The 25,559-nt window shown below is 48.5% G+C and overlaps 1 protein-coding gene across 2 annotated transcripts; it reads left to right on the forward strand.

Annotated features, from left to right (window-relative positions):
• Positions 1-1,034: 1,034 nt before the first annotated feature.
• LOC306767730 (inverted formin-2-like) lies at positions 1,035-24,782 on the forward strand. Of its 2 annotated transcripts, XM_079255826.1 has the most exons (24): positions 1,035-1,116; positions 3,823-3,963; positions 4,043-4,304; positions 7,220-7,335; positions 7,765-7,924; positions 8,119-8,152; positions 8,237-8,378; positions 11,536-11,668; positions 11,801-12,475; positions 12,557-12,687; positions 12,784-12,845; positions 15,214-15,316; positions 15,502-15,587; positions 15,686-15,786; positions 16,797-16,867; positions 16,982-17,089; positions 17,169-17,239; positions 17,323-17,443; positions 17,541-17,705; positions 19,110-19,194; positions 19,311-19,433; positions 19,514-19,978; positions 20,558-20,620; positions 22,835-24,782. In XM_079255826.1, the coding sequence occupies exons 2-23, from the start codon at positions 3,835-3,837 to the stop codon at positions 20,617-20,619; spliced, it is 3,405 nt and encodes a 1,134-aa protein (XP_079111952.1). In that variant the 5' UTR covers positions 1,035-1,116; positions 3,823-3,834; the 3' UTR covers position 20,620; positions 22,835-24,782. The 2 variants fall into 2 exon arrangements, with proteins under 2 accessions (XP_079111952.1, XP_079111953.1); XM_079255827.1 differs by lacking the exons at positions 20,558-20,620; positions 22,835-24,782 and having other exon boundaries at positions 19,514-19,669; positions 19,755-19,952.
• The last annotated feature ends 777 nt before the right edge of the window (positions 24,783-25,559 follow it).

A 25,559-nucleotide genomic window follows, 5' to 3' on the forward strand; every position in this document is an offset into this window, starting at 1 on the left:
AACACAGTAACCGTTGTAAAGTAGAAACATGAAAAACATCACTTTGTCATTTGTGTTTAGTTTATTAAACTTTAATCTCTACTATGCCTCAACCACTATCTTTTGATGACTGCTAGTTGCCCGGGTCTCTGGATTCTCCTGGCCTGCCTCTTGCCTATGGGTGGGCGGGGTCACATTGGCATGATCACTCTTCTCTGAACACATTCCACTCTGAATGTTCTGTATTCTGTGTCACAGTCACTGAGTCATCCAGCAAGTTTATTTATTAGCAGCAGCTAGCTTTCTTTGTCATTCTGATTTAACTTGCTAGTTCCTGGTGCTCCTGACAGTCACTGGTTTTGTTCTCCGCAGGGACCATGAATCTACAGTTGGCCTTTGTGGGTGTACATATACATGTATATATATATATATATATATATATATATATATATATATATATATATATATATATATATACACACATGTGTGTGTGTATGTGTGAGGTCTGTGTGTGTGTGTGTGTGTGTGTGTGTGTGTGTGTGTGTATGTGTATGTATGTGTATATACGTGTATGCATTGATTGTTTTCTCTATTTTCTTTTCTGCTCTCTTTCTATCCTTTCCGGTCCGGTCCAGCAGCATTAACTCTGTAATACAAACAATTATCCAAAACAAATAGAAAAATAAAATAAGAATCCAGGAATACAAGGTGATCATTATTTCTATAAAAGCTCCCCTTGGCAAAATAAATTTGCTCAGCAGAACACAGCATCCAGAACATCAGTCTGCTGCTTAAATGCTGGACAAGACAAAAAAAAAAACCCAAAAAAAACAAACAAAAAAAAACATCTTAATTTAAAAAACGCTTTTATTTTTAGATGTTAAGATAAAACATGTGACAAAAAAGAAAAAAAAATCCTAAAACAATCTGGGAGCCAAAAGATCCGGCTCTCTGGACAGAGCCGAACATCCCCACACTTCTGAACAGCTTCGTGCTCATGCGCGTGCGGAGACTGGTACTGGTCTGACCACGCCCACCTTTGCGGACGTGTTTGAGCCCAGCAGCTGTCAGAGCAGAGGAACGTTCTTCCTCCGTGGATCCATCCACTCCGCGTCCCGCTGCGCTCCGCTCTCCACGGTAAGGACACCTTACAGCCGTCTCCCCGCTGGTTCTCCCGGTTCGGTTCGGTAGAAGCGACCTGCCGGGAGTTGTAGGTGAAGTTTGACTCCGTGGTTCCGGTTCTGTCCGTCCCGAACTTCATGTAAAAGCGGTTAACTGTTCTGCAACTGTTTCCGTTGAAGCTGTTGGGAAAGTGCTGGAGTCACGTGTCCGAACCGGTCCGGACCTTTCCGAACCAAAGACAACATCAAGACGAACCGCTGAAGTTCCGAATCCACCCGAACCTTTTTTCAGTTTTAAGCTGCTGAAGAGCAAGGAGTTAAACTCTGTGTGAGTCTGCTGATCTCAGATCAATAAGTTCATTGATTAACTTGGACTTTAGTTCTGTTTTCTTCTTCAGATTTATCAGATTTCTGTAAACATCTGGTTTTACTGAGAAAATCTGACGATCAAAGCAGAAAAGTCCGCGTTTGCTGCGTTCAAGGCCACTCATTTCCCAGGAATATTAAGGTTTTTTTCAGCGTGGTGATGAAGAACCAGGAGGAAGATGAAGGTTCTGGACCTGAAAGCATCCCGACAGGAAGCGAGACAACATCATCTTCAGTCTGAAGATGGAAATAAAAACCGCAGCTCTTTAGTCAAACAAGATGGTTTTAATTCCACTGGTTTTACATTTGAGTTTTATTTATGTGTTTTTATTTTTACTGTCGGTGTGGATTTTAATCCACTTGTGCAGGAAACATACAATTCCAGCGTGGCGGTGAGACAGCTGCCCCTTATCTGGCTTATCTGGCATGAAGCAATGCCTCCAGCCGCCACACCTTCACCTCCTCGCTCCTCAGACCTGCAGCAGCTACACACTCAAAAATAGAGGTACCAGCTTGTACCTAAAAAGGTACAAATGCTTGTCGCTGGGGGTGTACTCTTTTGAGAGACATTTCTGTACCCTTCAGTTCTGGTCTATTTTTGTACCTTATCAAGTTCAACCTCACCTTTTCAAGTTATGTTTGTTATGTTTTCCACAGCATTAGGCCTGGTCCATTCCACTTAGCAATATTATCTTATCTTTAATCTAGAAATAATCTTCAAAAACTCAAAATACTGACCAGACATACACTTAGTTTGCAGCATCTGACCTTCATTGTCTGGTGTAGTAAATGACTGTTAAGTAGTACTGCTGTCATCACTCAACTCTGCTCTAGTTTGTAACATTACAGCCATTAACATTACATTTTTACAATGCTGCAGGTACCCTTATGGTCGAAATGGTACAAATTTGTACTTTATGTCACTTTGAACCCTTTTTCGTACTCTGAAGGTGTGTTTCTGGTCTCTTAAAGACCAGTATTGTACTTTTGAGAGAACATTTCTTTAAAATGTACCTATAGGTACAGAAATGTCCTCATCTTGAGGACTCATCTTGTCCTCTATTTTTGAGAGTGTAACATGTCCTGACAGCAGCATCTCCTCCCATCTCGTGGCTTCTGGTCACACACGGATGAAACCCATCTGTGAGCCGTGGTCGGCTGTGATTGGACGAACCAGTCGGAGCAGGAACGAAACTCGGCGGCTTTAAAGGTTCACATGTCTGTGTTGTGATAAAAATCAGAAACAAAGCGACAAATTTCTACGAACTGGAACAGAGTTCAGCCATCTGGACTGCACACAAAGACTCTTTCATGAAGCACAAACCACACACACACATTCAGAACATACCACACACACATTCAGAACATACCACACACATTTTTTTTTACTTAACCTTTATTTCAGCAGGAAAGTCCCACTGAGGTTCAGAACCTCTTTCTCCAGGGAGTCCTGGTCAAGAGGCAGCAGGAGTTACAGGCAGTTTACATCTTACCACTTACACAGAACAAATAATTAAAAGCAATTACAACTAAAGGAGGACGTCTCAAAATCTCTCATTCTGGACTTAAGACCGTTAAAAGAAATAAGTTGGGACGATTTCCAGTCTCTCTGCAGAGTTCCACGTAGACAAAGACTCTTTTTCCCACTTCTGTGTGGGCAAATGGAACAGAAAGCATCCAATGATCATTCAGTCGCAAAACAACTAAGAATCAACTCATCTCTGTTGAGCAGCAGCCCAAGCCTGGCCTTATAAATAAAAATATAGCAATGCCCCATTCTCCTGATGGACAACGAAGGCCGTCCTACTCTGGAATACAATTCACAATGATGGGTCATGCTTTGGCAGTTTGTAACAAACCTGAGAGATGCAAACTGTGTTGATTTTATGTAGACTTTGAGCTGAAGCCGTCCTAAACACCAGATCATCATAATCTACAACAGATAGAAATCATTTTTAGCTTTAAAAGAAAAACAAGATTTGTTTCGAAAGAAAAAAGAAAATCTGACTTTTAGTTTCTTCACAAGATTTTCTGTGTGGGGCTTAAAAGTAAAAGTATCATCAAGCCGTCCGGTACATAACACACACACACACGTTTGGTACATAACACACACACGTCTGGTGCATAACACTCACACACACTCGTCACCACGGTAATGCAGCGGTCACAGGACCACGCTGACTCAGCTGATACCCGCCTGGTTTCATCCTCGGCTGTTTAAACAACCGTCTCACACTCTCAGGAACCAGAACCCAACCTGGAATCGGACCCAGCAGACCTGAAAACTCCGGGCCACCGTGTTCGGACTTCAATCGGTTCGGCTTGCAGATCAATAACGAGCCTGATTTCTCTGCAGGTACCCGTCGTCATGGCGACCAAAACTAAGTGGGAGGCAGTGAAGGAGCATGTGACCCGAAGCCCCGCCCCAGATCCAGACGCCGTCCTGGAAGCGAACCTTGAGAACGCGGAGCCGGAACTCTGCATCCGCCTGCTGCAGGTATGACTGCTGGATCAGGACCGGTTCTGGAGCACTTTGGTTCTGGTTCTGCAGCAGCTGAAGACTGTGTCTCGTCCAGGTCCCCACGGTGGTGAACTACTCGGGTTTGCAGCGACGGCTGGAGGCCAGCAGTGAGTCCTGGATGGTCCAGTTTCTGGAGCAGCAGGGTCTGGACCTGCTGATGGAGGCGCTGGAGCGTCTGTCGGGTCGCGGCTGCGCTCGGATCTCTGACGCGCTGCTGCAACTGACCTGCGTGTCCTGCATCCGGGCCGTCATGAACTCATCTGCAGGGCTGCTCTTCATCCTGGACAATGAGGGCTACGTCAGGACCCTGACGCAAGGTGGGTGGAGGAGAGCTCCACTAAGCTCACTGTGGCGGTAATTTATAATCAGAACCAAAGTTCTGCATAGCAACAATGCTAACATGTAGCGTAGCAACAACACCGACATGTAGCGTAGCAAAAATACCGACATGTAGTGTAGCAATAACGCTGACATGTAGCGTAGCAACAACGCTGACATGTAGCGTAGCAACAACGCCGACATGTAGCGTAGCAACAATGCCGACATGTAGCGTAGCAACAATGCCGACATGTAGCATAGCAATAACGCCGACATGTAGCGTAGCAACAACGCCGACATGTAGCGTAGCAACAACGCCGACATGTAGCGTAGCAACAACGCCGACATGTAGCACAGCAACAACGCCGACATGTAGCACAACAACAATGCCGACATGTAGCACAACAACAATGCCGACATGTAGCACAACAACAATGCCGACATGTAGCGTAGCAACAATGCCGACATGTAGCGTAGCAACAACGCCGACATGTAGCATAGCAACAACGCCGACATGTAGCGTAGCAACAACGCCGACATGTAGCGTAGCAACAACGCCGACATGTAGCGTAGCAACAACGCCGACATGTAGCGTAGCAACAACGCCGACATGTAGCACAACAACAATGCCGACATGTAGCACAACAACAACGCCGACATGTAGCGTAGCAACAACGCCGACATGTAGCGTAGCAACAACGCCGACATGTAGCGTAGCAACAACGCCGACATGTAGCGTAGCAACAACGCCGACATGTAGCGTAGCAACAACGCCGACATGTAGCGTAGCAACAACGCCGACATGTAGCGTAGCAACAACGCCGACATGTAGCGTAGCAACAACGCCGACATGTAGCGTAGCAACAACGCCGACATGTAGCGCAGCAACAACGCCGACATGTAGCGCAGCAACAACGCCGACATGTAGCGCAGCAACAACGCCGACATGTAGCGCAGCAACAACGCCGACATGTAGCGCAGCAACAACGCCGACATGTAGCGCAGCAACAATGCTAACATGTAGCGTAGCAACATAACAGGAGAAATGCAGCGAAAAGACTCGACCAAGTATTTACATGCAAACCAAACACAGTTCAAACCCCAAACAGAAAACGTGAAAACATCCCTGTCCTCATCAGAGCTGCTGATCATTTTTCAGATCATTCATCTTTTCACTCTGGGACAGAAACTCTGGCAGCTACACAAGTTATCTCTTTTTTTGGCTGTTAGTGTTGGTGATGTGTCGCTCAGGAATGATCCGAGTCTAAGAAACGATTCTTTGTAGTGAATCACATGGACCCCTTCCTGTAAAAGAACCAAATCTTTAGAAGGGGTGGGACTTTATTTTGATGAACAGACCTTGTGATAACTTCCATACGAGGAAGACGAGGATCATACTGCGACGTAAAGAAGGAAGACGGAGTGTAGCAGTACAGCGCAGGCACACAGACAGAGCTGGAAACCTGATTTAAAATTAAAGTGTGTCAGAAAAAATGGAGAAATGAGTGATTTTAAAGTGTCATAATGTTCAGACTTTGGTCTTTATTTCTTTATTTCATTTGCTTTGTGTAGTTCTGTGTTCAGTTGTTCATTTAAAGGTTTAATTAAAATATGAAATATATTTTGTAATGAAAGAAAAACATTAAAATAAAACTTTTTGTTAAACAATCCCCTGATAATACCTTAAGTAGACTAAAATACAAGCTCTTAGTGAAATAGTGAAACTAAATAAAGTTCTAGTTGGAAGGCGAAAGAGCTGACTCTTCTACAGGAATGGAGTCGAAAAAGCCAAATCTTTGACAAGAGCCAAACTTCCCATCATTCGCTAAAGTGTTCTCCAGTAACTGCCTCCGTTTGAGATGAACCATGAGGGTCCTGCTAGTTTCCATGGAGATGAAGGTCCTGCTAGTTTCCATAGAGATGAAGGTCCTGCTAGTTTCCATGGAGATGAAGGTCCTGCTAGTTTCCATGGAGCTGAAGCTTTTGTAGTTTCCATGGAGATGAAGGTCCTGCTAGTTTCCATAGAGATGAAGGTCCTGCTAGTTTCCATGGAGATGGAGGTCCTGCTAGTTTCCATGGAGCTGAAGCTTTTGTAGTTTCCATGGAGATGAAGGTCCTGTTAGTTTCCATGGAGATGAAGCTTTTGTAGTTTCCATGGAGATGAAGGTCCTGCTAGTTTCCATAGAGATGAAGGTCCTGCTAGTTTCCATGGAGATGGAGGTCCTGCTAGTTTCCATGGAGCTGAAGCTTTTGTAGTTTCCATGGAGATGAAGGTCCTGTTAGTTTCCATGGAGATGAAGGTCCTGTTAGTTTCCATGGAGACTAAGGAGTTTTGGAAGTATTCTCTCTTCCTATCATGAACTTTCTTGGGATTCTTGTCTTTCTGGACCCTCGTGGTTTTTCCGAGGTGAATGTGGGGTCCATCCCTGGATTCTCCCGACTCTGACGACTCGTAGTCATCATCGGCTGATTGCTTCCTGACATATTTACCTGGTAACACCTTTATTAAACACCTGGTTAGCATCAGTTTTTAGCTTCTACTGTGGCCCAGTTCCTCGTCAGACATTACTGAGCTGGTTTTACTGGAAGTTCTGTGGTTTTCTGTGGACACGTCTGCAGTCATGTCCCACAGCTTTCTGTGGAGACCAGGATGAAACATCAAGCCCTTGCAGCTGACACACATGGAGGCAGAGGACCAGGCTTCATGGGGAAGTTATGATGGTTTGACAGGAAAGATGTGGAACTGTTCCTGTCTGTGGGGGGGCGTGTAGACATGTTGACTCATGGACTCCCGGTCACACCAGAAACAACTGGAAGATGTTTTTTCTGAACAATCCTTGCTGGAGGTTTGACATAATGAGACCCAGGCGGTGTTGTGACCCTGCTGACGTCCTCGCCCCTCGTCCTCCCCCAGCTCTGGACACGTCCAACGTGATGGTGAAGATGCAGGTGTTCGAGCTGCTAGCTGCTCTCACACTCTTCGACCCTCATGGATCTCACCTGACGCTGGACGCCTTCGATAAGTACAAGGTAGACCTCTTCCTCCTCCCTGTCTTCCTCCTCCCTCCTTTCTTATGTTTCCCGTCTCAGAACCAGCTTGATCCGATCATTTCGCTGTTTTCCTGGTTTCCTCTGGAAGCACGCCTCCTCCTCTCCTCCCAGGATGTGTGTGAGATTAACTGTCTGCTCCTGCTGGTGAACGGCCACCTCCCTTCTCCTGCTTTCTTCCACCGTCTCTGCTGCGTTCTGGTCGGCTGCGTATCAGCAGGACGCATCAGGCGTGTCTGCAGATAGCTATCAGAACATCCAGGTGTGTTCTGACCCGCCTCGGCAACGCCGTGACAGCGGGGAATGCAGGCCACCGACCTGCGTGACGAGTTGCCCGATGCGGCTGAAACCGGTAAAAGGTTCTGCTTGGTGTTGGTGCGGATCAGAACCTGAGTTTCTGTGTCTGTCCAGAGTCTGAAGAAGCAGCAGTACCGCTTCAGCGTCATCATGAACGAGCTCCACGCCACCGACAACGTCCCCTACATGGTGGTCCTGATGAGCGTGGTCAACGTGCTCATTCTGGGACAGGAAGACCTGCGGAGGAGGGTCCGGATGCGGCAGGAGTTCATCGGTACGCCGGTCCAAACACTCGCATCACAAACCAACTAGTGACCCGCTTCCTGCAGGTGGTTCTGGTCGGGTTCTGTACTGTTTTAAGGCTTTGGGTCGGCGTTCTGAGCTACGGACCTAACGATGTCTGGTTGCCACGGCGACAGATCGGTTCTGGTGGTCCGACTGAACCAGGATCTGGTTTCTGTGTTTCAGGGCTGCAGCTGCTCCCTCTGCTCCCCAGATTCAGGTACGCCTCCATCACCGGTACGATCAATAATCAATACGTCTCCATCAGCTGGTGATGCGTCTCCGTCTCCGTCTCCGTCTCCAGGGAAACAGAGGATGAGGACCTGAACATCCAGTGTGATGCGTTCGAGGACTCCATGACCGACGATGAGGAGGAGATGGAGAGGCTGTACGGAGGGATCGACATGAGCAGCCACCAGGAGGTCTTCACCTCCCTCTTCACCAGGGTACCTCCTCTTCACCTCCTCCTCTTCACCTCCCCCTCTTCACCTCCTCCTCCTCTTTACCTCCTCCTTTTCTTCACCTCCTCCTCTCTCCTCCTCCCTCCTGCAGTCAGCATTTTAAATTCGTCCCATGAAGACAAATATTTTCCTCGCTCTCTGTCTTTTAACTCCGGACAGTAAATTAATCTTAAAGACACAAATCAATAGAATTCGTTAAATCTCGGTGCTGATCCGCTGTCTGGATTTTCCAGAGTTCCTAAAATAAAATCTTTTAGCTTCGCTTGTGCAGAAAGTTGCAGCGGAGTCTGCAGGCCGTCATGATGTCAGGCATCGGGTCTGTTGGTGATTCAGCAGACGGAGCGGGACGACGTCAGCTGATGTCAGCTGTGGAGGCGAATTCCTCGGCTCGCCGTCGACAAGAGACATCTGGCAGCCCAAGCAGACAGATCGACTTCCATCACACACTCTGGAGGACAAACTGCCAAAGTAAACATATTCATCCTGGTCCGTTTCCGCTCCCTGCTGCGGAAATGAGGACGTCTGTTTCAGTCACCATCATACTTCTGTCTGTCTTTTACTGTTAGTTTAAGTTGGTTCATACACCAGTGGGCGGGGCTGATTCCCAGTTGCAGGGGTGTTGGGATCCCGGCATCATGCTGGAATTCCAGCAGAGAATTGCAATCGGAGAAGAAAGAAAGAAAACTTGCTGACTGTTACCTGTAAACCTCTGTTTCTGATGGAGCGCGCTGCTGCCGGTGACTAAACTGTAACATCAGCTCCCAGTTAGATCTGTTGGTCCAGAGTTGGACCAATTCACACGGAGAACTGCAGTGGGACTTGTGGGAAGGAGTTCATGAAGCTGCCGAAAAACTTCCTTCCTATCAACAAAGAACTGAAAATGAGCGGCAGATGGCATGGGAAGAAAAAACAACAAGCCTTGTGACACAAGTGGGAAAAAGTCACCAGGCGCTGGTCACGGTGCGAGCTATACAACATGCGACTCGTCTGCAGGAGCTACAGTCGCTTCCGACCTGCTGGTGTCAACAGCGAACGGTGAGGTAGCGCGAAAGGTTCAACATATTTCTTTTACCTTCTTTTTCTGCCGTTATTAGCTGAAGATAAGAGCGCGCGTGTTCATGGCAGCTCAACGCTGCCCCATGTGGTGTCTGGTAGGGCTGCTCAGTAATGACAAAAATTATAATAACAATAACTTTGACTGAAATTGAGTTCTTGATTATTTAACACAATTATCCAGTGTTTATAAACAACGCTGCGCGTCGTGGTGTTCTAGACTCCGTGCCGTGCATTATAACCGTCTAATGTACGGTTCCGAGTTGTTTAATCTGCTTTTACCGCTTATATAGGAACTATTTCACGTTGGCCTGGATGTAGTTTTTATTCCAAACAACCGCTGTCAGTCTGCAGCGCGTTTCTCTCATCCACCTGTTAAAAGACGGCTGATCTGAACCAGCTGGTTAACACGTTGCTATGGTAACGCCCCGTAACGGAGGGATATTACAGTGTTTAACTGGCCAAACTATGTATAGGAAAATAATGCAGCCAGTTGTCACTGACAACGGTATAAACTATTTTAGGTGAACTTCCACAACCTACTGCAGTTATTCTACATTGACCTGCAGCCGGAGCCGACTGAGACTGGCCGCCTGGGAGTGCTTTAGGACGGGAGAGGCTCCCGCTGCTCCTTCCTTACAGTAACTGCAGAACAATATGTGCCTTCAAGTCAGTCGCCAAAACACCAGAAAAGTCTCTAATAACTCCAGTAAAAGTCGCTAGATTTGTCAAAAAAATCTAGCGACAAAAAAAAAAAATCTAGATTAGACAAAAAAAAGTCTCCAGATTTAGTGAGAAAGTCGCCAAGTTGGCAACAGTGTCTGAATGAAAGCAAAGCGGCTGTGGGAGGAGTTTACAGCACAGCGCTGCAACGCCAGAGACGCTTGATTAGCAGCTGAAGACAGCAGGAGAGGAAACTGCAGAGAGAAAAATAATCACACCCTTTTATTTTTATCATCGTTGAAAACACGGATCGTAATTCAGATTAAAATCCGATTAATCGCCCAGACCTTGTGTCTAGTTGTATTGCTGCATTGCTTTGTCTTCTGCATCAAGTGATGGATAGCTAAGCCCCTTCAATGGCTGCCACATGGTTCCTTCTCATGGGTCGTAATAGCTGTAAAAAAAGTGCATTTCATTTTCTTCTTCTTGTTTCTTTCTTTATTTTTCCAATACACTTGTGTTGAGGGGATGACAGAGACAAGGTAAGGAATCTTAGATGAAGTCTATATTTTTATGGCAGCAAGTCTTCGGATGAGTTAGTTGGAGTTAAACAGCTGACAGCCTGATGGGAACAGTAACTCTGTGTCCACAAAGGGGTCTGACGTGGTTTGTTATGGTGCAGTTAGTTTCCACAACTGATAGCATCCTTATCTGGTAAGTGGAGTATAAACCAGTAAGCAATACATGCATCAGCTATTTGCCTGCCTTGAATTATAACAACAAACAACGCAGAAATTACAGAGGAGAATGGTGAATATCCTGCAGTTTGTGTTCTTTCTTCTTGGCATGTGTTTTTTATCAACAAAAATTAAACATGGCACCGTTTCGCTTTGTTTCAGGACCAAAACACTCAGGAAATGGTTGATAGAATAGTGTGTTAAACATAGACTGTATATAAAAAGATGGGCGGAGGCTCCATAGCGTCACATGTCGGGTTCTGAAGAGCTGAATTGAAGCTCGGTGGGTTCCTACCATCACCATCTTGGCAAAAATATGCGTGTCGTCTTGTCCAGAAAATACAAATATGGGCAAAGAGGTGGAGCTGAGAGGGGTTCCTTGGAATTTGATAATGCTCGGACAGAGGGGGAGTCCTGAGCTCCAAAGTTCACAGTGTCTTGTGAAAGTGGTAGTTTGTTTGATCTGTGGAGTTTAAAATGTTATGAGGGATCATTTAAATCATATTCATGACTTAAAATGTATGTTTTTGGTTTCTGTCAGATAAAGCAGTAAATCATCTGCATATAGACTGACTTTGTGATTCGTCTGCATAATGAATTCATTTGATTTTACTGTTTCTGTTCTTCTACACCAGCTGTGTATGAAGGTTGTTGGTTCAAGTCCGCTTTATAGTTTTCTGTGGTTCCAGGTGTCCAGCAGTCCTTCGTCTGTCCAGCTGCTGTCCATCCTTCAGGCCTTGTTGTTGGTGGATCCAGGCAGAGCCGACATCTGGTCCACTTTGGAGATGCTGACAGACCGAGCCGGCCTGGTGGCTCAGGAACGTAAGTCTGGCTCAATTGGGACTTGTCAGATTATGAACGACTCTGTCTTAGATCTGATTCTGTCTCCATCTCATCGGTCTGAACTTCCTGAACCAGTCTGATGATGGTTTGACTGCTCTGTTTGTTTTACAGTTGATTCAGACTCTGATGTCTCTCTGCTGGACAGGCTCCTCCCCCAAAAGTCTCTCTCAGCCAATAACAAGGTCCGAACCATTGACAGGGCCGTACAGACTCGACTGCCAGGTCATCCCCCTGACCAATCAGAAGCTCCGATCAAAGAAGCTTTAATAGCTGCAACTACAGCAACGTCTGCACAAGCGCCTCCCCCTGCTGTAGCCAGTGCCCCACCTCCTCCGCCACCCTTACCCCATGTAGGAGCTCCTCATCCACCACCACCACCACCCCCACCTTTACCTGGTATGGCGTGTCCGCCCCCTCCCCCACCTTCGCCAGGTATGGCACCTCCACCCCCTCCCCCACCTTTGCCAGGTATGGGAGTTCCTCCTCCTCCCCCACCTTTGCCAGGTATGGGAGTCCCTCCACCTCCCCCACCCTTACCTGGGATGGGACCTCCACCCCCTCCCCCACCTTTGCCAGGTATGGGAGTCCCTCCACCTCCCCCACCCTTACCTGGGATGGGACCTCCACCCCCTCCCCCTTTCCCAGGTGACATCATCAAAGCCCACGTTGCTCCAGGTGTAGGCAGCTCATATTACAGCCCCACCCCTTATACAAGCCCCACCCCCTGCCCCACTCTTCGAATGAAGAAGCTGAACTGGCAGAAACTTCCGTCCAGAGTGGTAACAGGTGAGTCATCAGAGGTTCTGTCCTCAGTGGTACCAGGTCAGAACCAGAACCAGGACTCCATCAGTCTCTGTCTGCCTGCAGATCATCAGTCGTTGTGGACGTGGGTCTCGTCCAACTCAGTGGAACCAGATTACTGCAGCATCGAGCAGCTCTTCAGTCTTCCTCAAACCGAGCCCAAAACCAGAACCGTGACCAAGACTGAGCCCAAAGAGGTGCCACAACTTCCAGTCAGAACCACTGATCTGGTCCAGTCATGAGGTGTTTTCTGCATTCGCTGGGTCTCGTCTCAGTCTCGTCTCTGTCCACAGATTTCCTTCATCGATGCCAAGAAAAGTCTGAACCTGAACATCTTCCTCAAGCAGTTTAAATGGTGAAGCTTCAGCCAATAGAAACACACCTCTGCAGTGACATCACCTGTCTCCATCTTTCATGCTCCACCTGTCTGATGCAGCATAGCTGTCCTCCACTGAACTCTGAATCAGTCTCACCTGCAGCATGTTTACCTTTGTCCTTCACCTGTCCCGTGTCTCACCTGCAACCTGTTTACCTTTGTCCTTCACCTGTCCCGTGTCTCACTTGCAGCCTGTTTACCTTTGTCCTTCACCTGTCCCGTGTCTCACCTGCAGCCTGTTTACCTTTGTCCTTCACCTGTCCCGTGTCTCACCTGCAGCCTGTTTACCTTTGTCCTTCACCTGTCCCGTGTCTCACTTGCAGCCTGTTTACCTTTGTCCTTCACCTGTCCCGTGTCTCACCTGCAACCTGTTTACCTTTGTCCTTCACCTGTCCCGTGTCTCACTTGCAGCCTGTTTACCTTTGTCCTTCACCTGTCCCGTGTCTCACCTGCAGCCTGTTTACCTTTGTCCTTCACCTGTCCCGTGTCTCACCTGCAACCTGTTTACCTTTGTCCTTCACCTGTCCCGTGTCTCACTTGCAGCCTGTTTACCTTTGTCCTTCACCTGTCCCGTGTCTCACCTGCAGCCTGTTTACCTTTGTCCTTCACCTGTCCGGTGTCTCACCTGCAGACTGTTTACCTTTGTCCTTCACCTGTCCCGTGTCTCACTTGCAGCCTGTTTACCTTTGTCCTTCACCTGTCCCGTGTCTCACCTGCAGCCTGTTTACCTTTGTCCTTCACCTGTCCCGTGTCTCACTTGCAGCCTGTTTACCTTTGTTCTTCACCTGTCCCGTGTCTCACCTGCAGCCTGTTTACCTTTGTCCTTCACCTGTCCCGTGTCTCACTTGCAGCCTGTTTACCTTTGTCCTTCACCTGTCCCGTGTCTCACCTGCAGCATGTTTACCTTTGTCCTTCACCTGTCCCGTGTCTCACCTGCAGCCTGTTTACCTTTGTCCTTCACCTGTCCCGTGTCTCACCTGCAGCCTGTTTACCTTTGTCCTTCACCTGTCCCGTGTCTCACTTGCAGCCTGTTTACCTTTGTCCTTCACCTGTCCCGTGTCTCACTTGCAGCCTGTTTACCTTTGTCCTTCACCTGTCCCGTGTCTCACCTGCAGCCTGTTTACCTTTGTCCTTCACCTGTCCCGTGTCTCACTTGCAGCCTGTTTACCTTTGTCCTTCACCTGTCCCGTATCTCACCTGCAGCCTGTTTACCTTTGTCCTTCACCTGTCCCGTGTCTCACCTGCAGCCTGTTTACCTTTGTCCTTCACCTGTCCCGTGTCTCACCTGCAGCCTGTTTACCTTTGTCCTTCACCTGTCCCGTGTCTCACCTGCAGCCTGTTTACCTTTGTCCTTCACCTGTCCCGTGTCTCACCTGCAGCCTGTTTACCTTTGTCCTTCACCTGTCCCGTGTCTCACCTGCAGCCTGTTTACCTTTGTCCTTCACCTGTCCCGTGTCTCACCTGCAGCCTGTTTACCTTTGTCCTTCACCTGTCCCGTGTCTCACCTGCAGCCTGTTTACCTTTGTCCTTCACCTGTCCCGTGTCTCACCTGCAGCCTGTTTACCTTTGTCCTTCACCTGTCCCGTGTCTCACCTGCAGCCTGTTTACCTTTGTCCTTCACCTGTCCCGTGTCTCACCTGCAGCCTGTTTACCTTTGTCCTTCACCTGTCCCGTGTCTCACCTGCAGCCTGTTTACCTTTGTCCTTCACCTGTCCCGTGTCTCACCTGCAGCCTGTTTATCTTTGTCCTTCACCTGTCCCGTGTCTCACTTGCAGCCTGTTTACCTTTGTCCTTCACCTGTCCCGTGTCTCACCTGCAGCCTGTTTACCTTTGTCCTTCACCTGTCCCGTGTCTCACTTGCAGCCTGTTTACCTTTGTCCTTCACCTGTCCCGTGTCTCACTTGCAGCCTGTTTACCTTTGTCCTTCACCTGTCCCGTATCTCACCTGCAGCCTGTTTACCTTTGTCCTTCACCTGTCCCGTGTCTCACCTGCAGCCTGTTTACCTTTGTCCTTCACCTGTCCCGTGTCTCACTTGCAGCCTGTTTACCTTTGTCCTTCACCTGTCCCGTGTCTCACCTGCAGCCTGTTTACCTTTGTCCTTCACCTGTCCCGTGTCTCACTTGCAGCCTGTTTACCTTTGTCCTTCACCTGTCCCGTGTCTCACCTGCAGCCTGTTTACCTTTGTCCTTCACCTGTCCCGTGTCTCACTTGCAGCCTGTTTACCTTTGTCCTTCACCTGTCCCGTGTCTCACCTGCAGCCTGTTTACCTTTGTCCTTCACCTGTCCCGTGTCTCACCTGCAGCCTGTTTACCTTTGTCCTTCACCTGTCCCGTGTCTCACCTGCAGTTCCCATGAGGACTTTGTGTCTCTGATCCATAAAGGAGACAGATCCAAGTTTGACGTGGAAACCCTAAAACAGCTGATCAAGCTGCTTCCAGAGAGACATGAGGTCAGAGTTTAGGTCACCTGTCCTACACCTGTCCCACACATCCATCATGTTATTAAGCCATCTTTCCACCTTGGTCTCTACCTGTCATTGTGTTGTCTCATTCTCATTCAGTCCTTTTTCCTTCGTACATTCTCCTCTGCCCCTCCATCACCTGTCTTCTGCCTGTCTCACCTGTCCTTCACCAGGTAGAAAACCTGAAGTCCCACCAAGCAGACAGAGCCAGAATGGCATCAGTGGACCAGTTTTACCTGCAGCTGCTGGATGTCCCCAGGTAGGGGGTCAGATAAAACACAAATTACTGATCAGAAATGGACTCACCTGTTGGCTTCAGATGCTCCTTCAGGTGTGTGTTCTGTGTGTTTTCTGTAGATATGCGCTGAGGATTGAGTGTATGCTGCTGTGTGAGGAGAGTCGCTGTGAGTTGGAAGCTATGAAACCCAAAGCTGAGCTGCTGGACCGAGCCTGTCAGAGTCAGTAAACATCTCGTTTTAAGTCACGCGGTTTGTTTTACATTATGTTTGTTGGGTTTTTGTACGACATCTGCGTCACGTTGTACGACATCTGCGTCACGTTGTACGACATCTGCGTCACGTTGTACGACATTTGCGTCACGTTGTACGTCATCTGCGTCACGTTGTAGGACATCTGCGTCACGTTGTACGACATCTGCGTCACGTTGTACGACATCTGCGTCACGTTGTACGACATCTGCGTCACGTTGTACGACATCTGCGTCACGTTGTACGACATCTGCGTCATGTTGTAGGAAATCTGTGTCACGTTGTACGACATCTGCGCCATGTACGACATCTGCATCATGTTGTACGACATCTGCGTCATGTTGTAGGACATCTGCGTCACGTTGTACGACATCTGCGTCACGTTGTACGACATCTGCGTCACGTTGTACATTTGTGTCATGTTGTACGTCATCTGCGTCACGTTGTAGGACATCTGCGTCACGTTGTATGACATCTCCGTCACGTTGTAGGACATCTGCGTCACGTTGTACGACATCTGCGTCACGTTGTACGACATCTGCGTCACGTTGTACGTCATCTGCGTCACGTTGTACGTCATCTGCGTCACGTTGTACGACATCTGCGTCACGTTGTACGACATCTGCGTCATGTTGTACGACATCTGCGTCATGTTGTACGACATCTGCGTCATGTTGTACGACATCTGCGTCATGTTGTACGACATCAGCGTCACGTTGTACGACATCTGTGTCACGTTGTGCGACATCTGCGTCACGTTGTACGACATCTGCGTCACGTTGTACGACATCTGCGTCAAGTTGTGCGACATCTGCGTCAAGTTGTGCGACATCTGCGTCATGTTGTGCGACATCTGCGTCACGTACGACATCTGCGTCACGTTCTTGATGTCATTGGTTAGAGTTTTCATAGTTTCCCATCGTGTAGTTTTGTGTCATGTTGTTGTTTCCTGTGTCGCATCCCGCTGTGTTGTTGTGCAGGTGTGAAGGAGAGCACTCGGCTGCCCAGCTTCTGCAAACTCATCCTCAGCATTGGAAACTTTCTCAACTACGTGAGAATCTTGTTTTTTTTTTCTCAACGCCATTGGTGATCTGAGTGTTTCAGTTTTGTGATGTCGTCACAATGTGACATCACATGTTACACGATGTGTGTTTCTGTATTGCAGGGGACTCACACTGGGAATGCAAATGGGTTTAAAATCAGTACTCTGCTCAAACTGACGGAAACTAAAGCCAACAAGTCCAGAATGACTCTGCTGCACCACATCCTGGAGGTAGTGCAGCTCCCAGTGTTGATGCTGTCCAGCTCCAGATGTTGTGCTCCTCATCTGTATCTGCTTGTTTCCACCTCAGGAGGTGGAGGAAAACCATCCAGACCTGCTGAAGCTTCCTGATGACCTTCAGATGTGTGTAGAAGCTGCTGGGTAAATGCGTCACACAGCACAGACACAGTTTGCTCTGAAACACACACAGAGGAAGGTAAAAAGCTCCAGGTGTTTGTCTGCAGGGTGAACGCAGAGTCCGTTCAGTCTGAAGTCAAATCTCTGACCGAACGGCTGAAAAACTCAGAGAAGAAACTTTCATCTTCCTCTGAGGATGTGAAGGAGCAGTACCTGTCTGCCATCCAGGTAAAACACGCCAAGCTCCGCCCCCGGCAGCAGGCTTTAGCACCACACCTGTGTTGGAGCCGTTTTTACCCATTCTTCTTCCGTGGTTTATCATCAGGAGAGTCTGCGGGCGTGTGAGCAGCTGCAGCAGGTGATGTCATCAGTGGAGGAGAAGAGGCGGGACCTGGCGGAGTACCTGTGTGAGGACGGCAGCAGCTTCTCTCTGGATGACCTCTTCACCACCATCAAGACCTTCAGAGACCTGTTCCTCCGAGCTGTGAAGGTAAACAGCCAATCGCAGGGCGGCAAGGGTCAGGAGCCAATCACAGGGCGACAAGGGTCAGGAGCCAATCGATCGCAAAGCAGCAAGGGTCAGGAGCCAATCACAGGGCGGCAAGGGACAGGAGCCAATCACAGGGCGGCAAGGGTCAGGAGCCAATCAATGGCAGGGCGGCAAGGGTCAGGAGCCAATCGCAGGGCAGCAAGGGTCAGGAGCCAATCACAGGGCGGCAAGGGTCAGGAGCCAATCAATGGCAAGGCGGCAAGGGTCAGCAGCCAATCAATCGCAGGGCGGCAAGGGTCAGGAGCCAATCATTCGCAGGGCGGCAAGGGTCAGGAACCAATCATTCGCAGGGCGGCAAGGGTCAGGAGCCAATCAATGGCAGGTCGGCAAGGGTCAGGAGCCAATCAATGGCAGGTCGGCAAGGGTCAGGAGCCAATCAATGGCAGGGCGGCAAGGGTCAGGAGCCAATCAATGGCAGGGCGGCAAGGGTCAGGCGCCAATCACAGGCCGCCCGTATAAAAGTAATTTAATCTTGAAGTTCGGTATATTTTGGGGCGTGTCCTTGTGATTAACAGGTACCCGATCTCCCGCTTCAAGTCAGAACGTAGAACAACCTCGGTTTTTAGCCGGTTAACAACTTAGCTTTAGCCTGCTTACCTCCGTTAGCTGGTTAGCTCCTGTTATCTCCGGATTAGCTCTGTTAGCTCTTAGCTACAGAAAGCTCAGAGTTCGCTCAATGTCAATCATCCACCATGACGCTCACAGCCCCCCTCTTTCTTTCTTACTTTTCTTTAACTTTATTTATATAGCGTCAAATCACGGCAATGCCATCTCAATACGCCTTACAAACAGAGAAGAAAACACAATGAAAGCCAATTCATAATAACCTAAATGAGGAAACCAAGAGATTGAGTTGAGCCAACTCAATCTCCCATTGAGCCAATCTTCCTCTCAGCTCCATCTCTTTGCCCATATTTGTTTTTTCCGGGTGAGACGACACGCATGCCCCTGCCAAGATGGCGATGTTAGGAACCACCCACTAAGCTTCAGTTCAGCTCTTCAGAAACCTACGGGTGACGTCACGGAGGCTCCGCCCATCTTTTATATACAATCTATGGTGGAGACATTCTAGCCAAGGTGATTGCAGGTGAAACAGGTAAAGAGTTTCCATTGGCAGAGATCCATCTCTAAGATTGCATCCATCGACTCTGATTGGCTGAAAGTTTTGCTGACATCATTCCATGATGTGTTTTCATTCTCAGATTTAGTTCTGCGGTTACCTGAAGACATGAACAAATGAGAACAGTTTGAAACATAAATGATGCCTCTAAACATTTTCTTTTCGCCTCGCATCCGGATGAAACAATGTGTTTTTCAGGAAGTGTGACTCACGTCTACTTTCAGGAGAATGAAAGTCGCAGAGCGCAGGAGAAGAGGAGGAAGAAACAAGAGGAGGAGAGGAAACTGAAAGGAGACAAAACCAAGATTGGTGAGTCAAACACAGACGTTCCACCTTAAATACGTCCACCTTAAACAGCTGCTGAGCTGCAGGTCATGTGACGCCAGGAAGCTGAAACCAGATGTTACCGCGTTTGTGTCGTTCAGTCAGGAAAGACGTGAGTCCTCAGGACGAAGGCTGCATCATCGACAACCTGCTGGCTGAGATCCGTAAGGGCTACAACCTGAAGAAGACCAGATCCCGGACCGAGAGGACCAGCAGGGTCCATGGTGAGGACTGAGCTGGACTCGTGTAGTCCCAGATTCCCCAAGTCTGGTGGTTCAGGGTCTGAATGTGTTCTTGTTCTCAGATCAACTCGGCGTCGTGCAGAGAAATTATCCTGATTCCAGCCAATCACAGAAGACCTCAGAGACAGTCCAGATCTCAACAGGTCCACCTACTAAAATGAGACCACAACTGGAACCAACTGAGTCCAACAGAGCTCCTTCAGAGGTCCAGAACCTCAGTAAGCCCTCTACTGCTGCTGACACAAAAGGTGACCAAAACCAGACCCGAGTCCAGGACTCTGAAATGGATTCTGGTCTTGCCAGAGACTTCAGAACCCAGGAATCTGAGATGGATTCCAGTCCCGGCACTATGACCAAGATCCAGGACTCTGAGATGGATTCTAGTCCCGACACTGAGACCAAGATCCAGGACTCTGAGATGGATTCTAGTCCCGACACTGAGACCAAAAGGTCTTCAAGACGGGAGTCTGAATTTGAGGTGATCACATCAACAGAAGTCAGAAGAACCAAAAGGAACGATGCTGAAGGTACAGAATCTGGTCCAGTTAGACCAGGGATCACCAAGGATCCCTGGTCTAACTGGTCCCACCAATCCTGGTCCTCGAGGACCAGGATTGGTGGGACCCTCGGAAAACCTGCAGGACACCGGTCCTCCTGGACCAGAACCAGGATCCCTGAGTTAGACCATCAGAGAGTCATTAGGGGTTAAAGTGTTCTGGCACAGGGCCATGTCTCTGCTCTGTGGGCCAGGTCTCTGATCTGTGGGTGGAGTCGCTATGATGTGGGCGGGGTCTCTGATCTGTGGGTGGAGTCTCTCCGCTGTGGGCGGAGTCTCTAATCTGTGGGCAGAATCCTTAGTCTATGGGCGGGGTCTCTGATCTGTGGGCGGAGTCTCTTAGGTTGCATTATGAGTCGTCTATGTTAAAATCGTCCAGCAGGGGGCACTTTGTCAGCTGACCTCTGTAGGAAAGAGACGTTTCATTAAATCATAACAGTTCAACATCATGAAGTTTAACTCTGGTCCTGGAATGATACAATGATGATGATGATGATGATCTCACCTCTCTGTCACAAACCGACCAATCAGAGCATCTTTTTATCTGCAGAAGAAAACCTTCATAATGGAGCCAAACGATCAAAAACAAAGAAAAGATGTGCTTTAAACTGAGGTGAGAAAAAACACACATTTACCAGAAGCTGAGCGTCCATTTGTCTGTCCGTCTGTGGGACCGACGGCGTATCTGTGGGACCGACGGCGTATCTGTGGGACCGACGGCGTATCTGTGGGACCGACGGAGTATCTGTGGGACCGACGGCGTATCTGTGGGACCGACGGCGTATCTGTGGGAGCGACGGCGTATCTGTGGGAGCGACGGCGTATCTGTGGGACCGACGGCGTATCTGTGGGACCGACGGCGTATCTGTGGGACCGACGGCGTATCTGTGGGACCGACGGAGTATCTGTGGGACCGACGGAGTATCTGTGGGACCGACGGAGTATCTGTGGGACCGACGGCGTATCTGTGGGACCGACGGCGTATCTGTGGGAGCGACGGCGTATCTGTGGGACCGACGGCGTATCTGTGGGACCGACGGAGTATCTGTGGGACCGACGGAATATCTGTGGGACCGACGGAGTATCTGTGGGACCGACGGCGTATCTGTGGGACCGACGGCGTATCTGTGGGACCGACGGCGTATCTGTGGGACCGACGGAGTATCTGTGGGACCGACGGCGTATCTGTGGGACCGACGGAGTATCTGTGGGACCGACGGAGTATCTGTGGGACCGACGGAGTATCTGTGGGACCGACGGCGTATCTGTGGGACCGACGGCGTATCTGTGGGAGCGACGGCGTATCTGTGGGACCGACGGCGTATCTGTGGGACCGACGGAGTATCTGTGGGAGCGACGGCGTATCTGTGGGACTGACGGCGTATCTGTGGGACCGACGGAGTATCTGTGGGAGCGACGGCGTATCTGTGGGAGCGACGGCGTATCTGTGGGAGCGACGGCGTATCTGTGGGAGCGACGGCGTATCTGTGGGACTGACGGCGTATCTGTGGGACCGACGGAATATCTGTGGGACCGACGGAATATCTGTGGGACCGACGGAATATCTGTGGGACCGACGGAGTATCTGTGGGACCGACGGAGTATCTGTGGGAGCGACGGCGTATCTGTGGGAGCGACGGCGTATCTGTGGGAGCGACGGCGTATCTGTGGGAGCGACGGCGTATCTGTGGGAGCGACGGCGTATCTGTGGGACTGACGGCGTATCTGTGGGACTGACGGCGTATCTGTGGGAGCGACGGCGTATCTGTGGGAGCGACGGCGTATCTGTGGGAGCGACGGCGTATCTGTGGGACTGACGGCGTATCTGTGGGAGCGACGGCGTATCTGTGGGACTGACGGCGTATCTGTGGGAGCGACGGCGTATCTGTGGGACTGACGGCGTATCTGTGGGACCGACGGCGTATCTGTGGGACCGACGGCGTATCTGTGGGACCGACGGCGTATCTGTGGGAGCGACGGCGTATCTGTGGGAGCGACGGCGTATCTGTGGGAGCGACGGCGTATCTGTGGGAGCGACGGCGTATCTGTGGGAGCGACGGCGTATCTGTGGGAGCGACGGCGTATCTGTGGGACTGACGGCGTATCTGTGGGACTGACGGCGTATCTGTGGGAGCGACGGCGTATCTGTGGGAGCGACGGCGTATCTGTGGGAGCGACGGCGTATCTGTGGGAGCGACGGCGTATCTGTGGGAGCGACGGCGTATCTGTGGGAGCGACGGCGTATCTGTGGGACTGACGGAGTATCTGTGGGACTGACGGAGTATCTGTGGGAGCGACGGCGTATCTGTGGGAGCGACGGCGTATCTGTGGGAGCGACGGCGTATCTGTGGGAGCGACGGCGTATCTGTGGGAGCGACGGCGTATCTGTGGGAGCGACGGCGTATCTGTGGGAGCGACGGCGTATCTGTGGGAGCGACGGCGTATCTGTGGGAGCGACGGCGTATCTGTGGGAGCGACGGCGTATCTGTGGGACTGACGGCGTATCTGTGGGACTGACGGAGTATCTGTGGGAGCGACGGCGTATCTGTGGGAGCGACGGCGTATCTGTGGGAGCGACGGCGTATCTGTGGGAGCGACGGCGTATCTGTGGGAGCGACGGCGTATCTGTGGGAGCGACGGCGTATCTGTGGGAGCGACGGCGTATCTGTGGGAGCGACGGCGTATCTGTGGGAGCGACGGCGTATCTGTGGGAGCGACGGCGTTTCTGTCGGACTGACAACCTAAAACCAAACAGGCCTTTTGTTACTGTGTGATGTCATCAGAGGAAAAATCAGTTCATGTTCTGTTTCTTCTTCTCTGTTTCCAGGAGAGCAGAAGAGGACACGTCTCCATGGCAACAGGATTTAACATTCAAAACATGCAAATAAAAGTGAAGGAGCAAAAAGACCTTTAAAAAGTTTACCTGCAGCTCAGGTGAAGTGGGCGGAGCTTAAAATTGAAAAGCTTTCTGTTTACTTCCTGTCAGGTGACTTCCTGATGAAACATCCCCTGGCCTTGAAATTTACTGTGGATCTGATCTAGATCTGTGGATCCGTGGTTAGTCCAGATGTTTCTGGACTAGATCCTGACAGCTGATTGGTCCTGTTTGCCGGGTCTGACCAGGTTTCAGAGCTCCAGGACTCCTCAGTAGGTGGTTCTGGTTCAGTGCGACATTCACAGACCACTGAAACATTTGATGTTCAGGAGGATTTTTTTGCATTTGTGATTTTTTCTTTTAAAGCTCGTTTCTCTGTTCTGTAGTTCAGATTTTTATCCAAACTTGAGCTAAAAATAAATTCTGCTTTTTGATTGAATTTCTCGTCACTTTTCTCATCTTCAGCCTGTTGATCCTCCTGCGACTGACATCTAAAACTCCTGCTCTCACCCGACGCGTCACACCTGAAAGTGTGGGTCGACGTTACATGCATTAACACTAATAAACCAGCAGATGGCGACACTTTGCCTTCAACAGTGTAACAACATCATGAAAAAGATAAAAATCAGTCTGTTCTTTAAAACCTTTGAGTCTCCCCGAGGTTTGAGACTTTATTGGAGATCTGCCATCCAGCAGGACAATTATGGAGTGTGATTATTAAATATAAATATATTATTTATAATGTGTCATTAAGTAATCAAATTATGTTGCGGTGCATCATGAATTTATTTTATCTGTCAAGCAAGCCATCAAAGTCAGTGGGCGAGATAAATGCTGATGTAGTCCAATCCATCCAATGCATGCAGAGTCACACCGTAGAGCCAAAAGCAATGGATTAGACTGTCTGTCTGTCATATATCAGTCAGACAGGTTTGTTCCCACTTTGAAAGAACTGCAGAAGAAAATACATCAACAGATAACCCAGTTTTCCTCCTGCACCTACAAGCTTCAAGTAGCATGAAGCTCCTGAAGGCTTAAAAGCGTTTAAATACCCTGGAACACTTGCAAATTTCTCTCTGCAGTCTACAGGCAGGACATAGAGCAAAGCTTTCTCTGTTCGCTTATTTCTGGCAGAGGTTGACTGAGAGGATCAATATAAGATGAATGAAGGGGTTTGTGAAAAATGCTTGATTATTTCTTACCCTTCTGGACTTGCATATTAAAATAAATTAGACTGAAATGTGCATCATAGAGACACTTTAAATGTGTGGAAGTATGAAGAAAACAATCTTAATGTGAAGTGCCTTTGTTTACTTTATCGCCTTCAGCTGTGCTGCATTAAGCAAAGCCTGAAAAACTGCATCAGTAAGACAAAGTCTACATGGTTCCGAAAGAAAATGAGCAAAAACAAGATAAAGTGTTCCATTCAAGGTGATAAAGAAAGACAATTTTTCACACATATTCTATGGGGGTTTTTTTTCTGTATGCTACTGGCCTGGAGGTTAAATAAGACTGTGGGCCAGAAGAGAGTGTTTAAGCCTTGATCGTAGATCTGCCCTACAACTGTTGTGACATCATGCCTGCTGCTAATCCTTAAGCAATTCTTTGTTTGCAACACTTAAAAATTCGTAGTTCTTCTACCTAACATGCCCCAACAACTTACCACCTTCAGTTTCCAGTACATCTGGGTCTGACTTTGTTGTCTTTTTTTTGCAACACTTTGGCATACTACTCCTTCCAGTAATGAAATGTGCTCCCTTAAATCGACACTCGATGTTACTCTAAGACCAGACATGAAAACAAACACTTTTCATTCTATGGTGCTTTTCAGTTGATCAGTACATTTGTCTCTGTAGTAGCTGAAGTTAAATAGAAGCAAATGGTTGATGCAACATTCAAACATAATTTTATGCTCAGCTGAAGCTTTAATAATTATTTCTGAAAAGAATTTTTAACTGTCTTTAGTTCAAAGCATAATAATAAAAATTTCAACATTTGACCTTGTAACGGCACAACACTATCGGTTCAAATCCCACAAGTGACATTTACCTAATATGTCTGCTCAATGCAACTTTCCACCTACTTCTTTAAAAAAACATTCATCTCTTCATTTTTTGTCACTTCACCTTTTCATTCTTTTGACTTATTTCATACTTTACCAGATTGGAAAGAATACTGCACGCCTGCTAGCTGCTGGAATGTACTGCTGCAGTGTCCTCTGTCAGAAGGAGACACATCCAGAGATGCTTTATGTACAAGGTGGTTTATTCACTGTAGAATGGTGGTGATAATAAGATTATGTCGTGCTTTCTACACACCAAAACAGTCATAATGAAATTACAGTTCTACTTCGTAACTTCAATAAGCTGCACCAGTGCTCTATAAGCTGTTCAAAATGTTAAAAGTGCTCCGTAAAATTGCCACTAGATCACCCTAAAAGTATCACAACATCATGCGTCTCACTAATCTATGACAGGTTCATCTTAGTTTTCACCACATAGAAATGACCAGGTTTTTCACTAACTTCAGCTTCTTTTTCTTTACGCATGAGTAATTTCACATTATCGCATTCACACTCGCTGTTATGTAATAACACCATGATTCTACTGTCTTCTGTGTAGTTTGTTGCTTTTCATGATACTAAAATTGGTTGTTATTGTGTTTTACTTGGTCTACA

This window comes from Telmatherina bonti (assembly GCF_933228915.1).
Source record: "Telmatherina bonti genome assembly, chromosome: 16".
In the NCBI taxonomy this organism is placed as follows: domain Eukaryota; kingdom Metazoa; phylum Chordata; class Actinopteri; order Atheriniformes; family Telmatherinidae; genus Telmatherina; species Telmatherina bonti.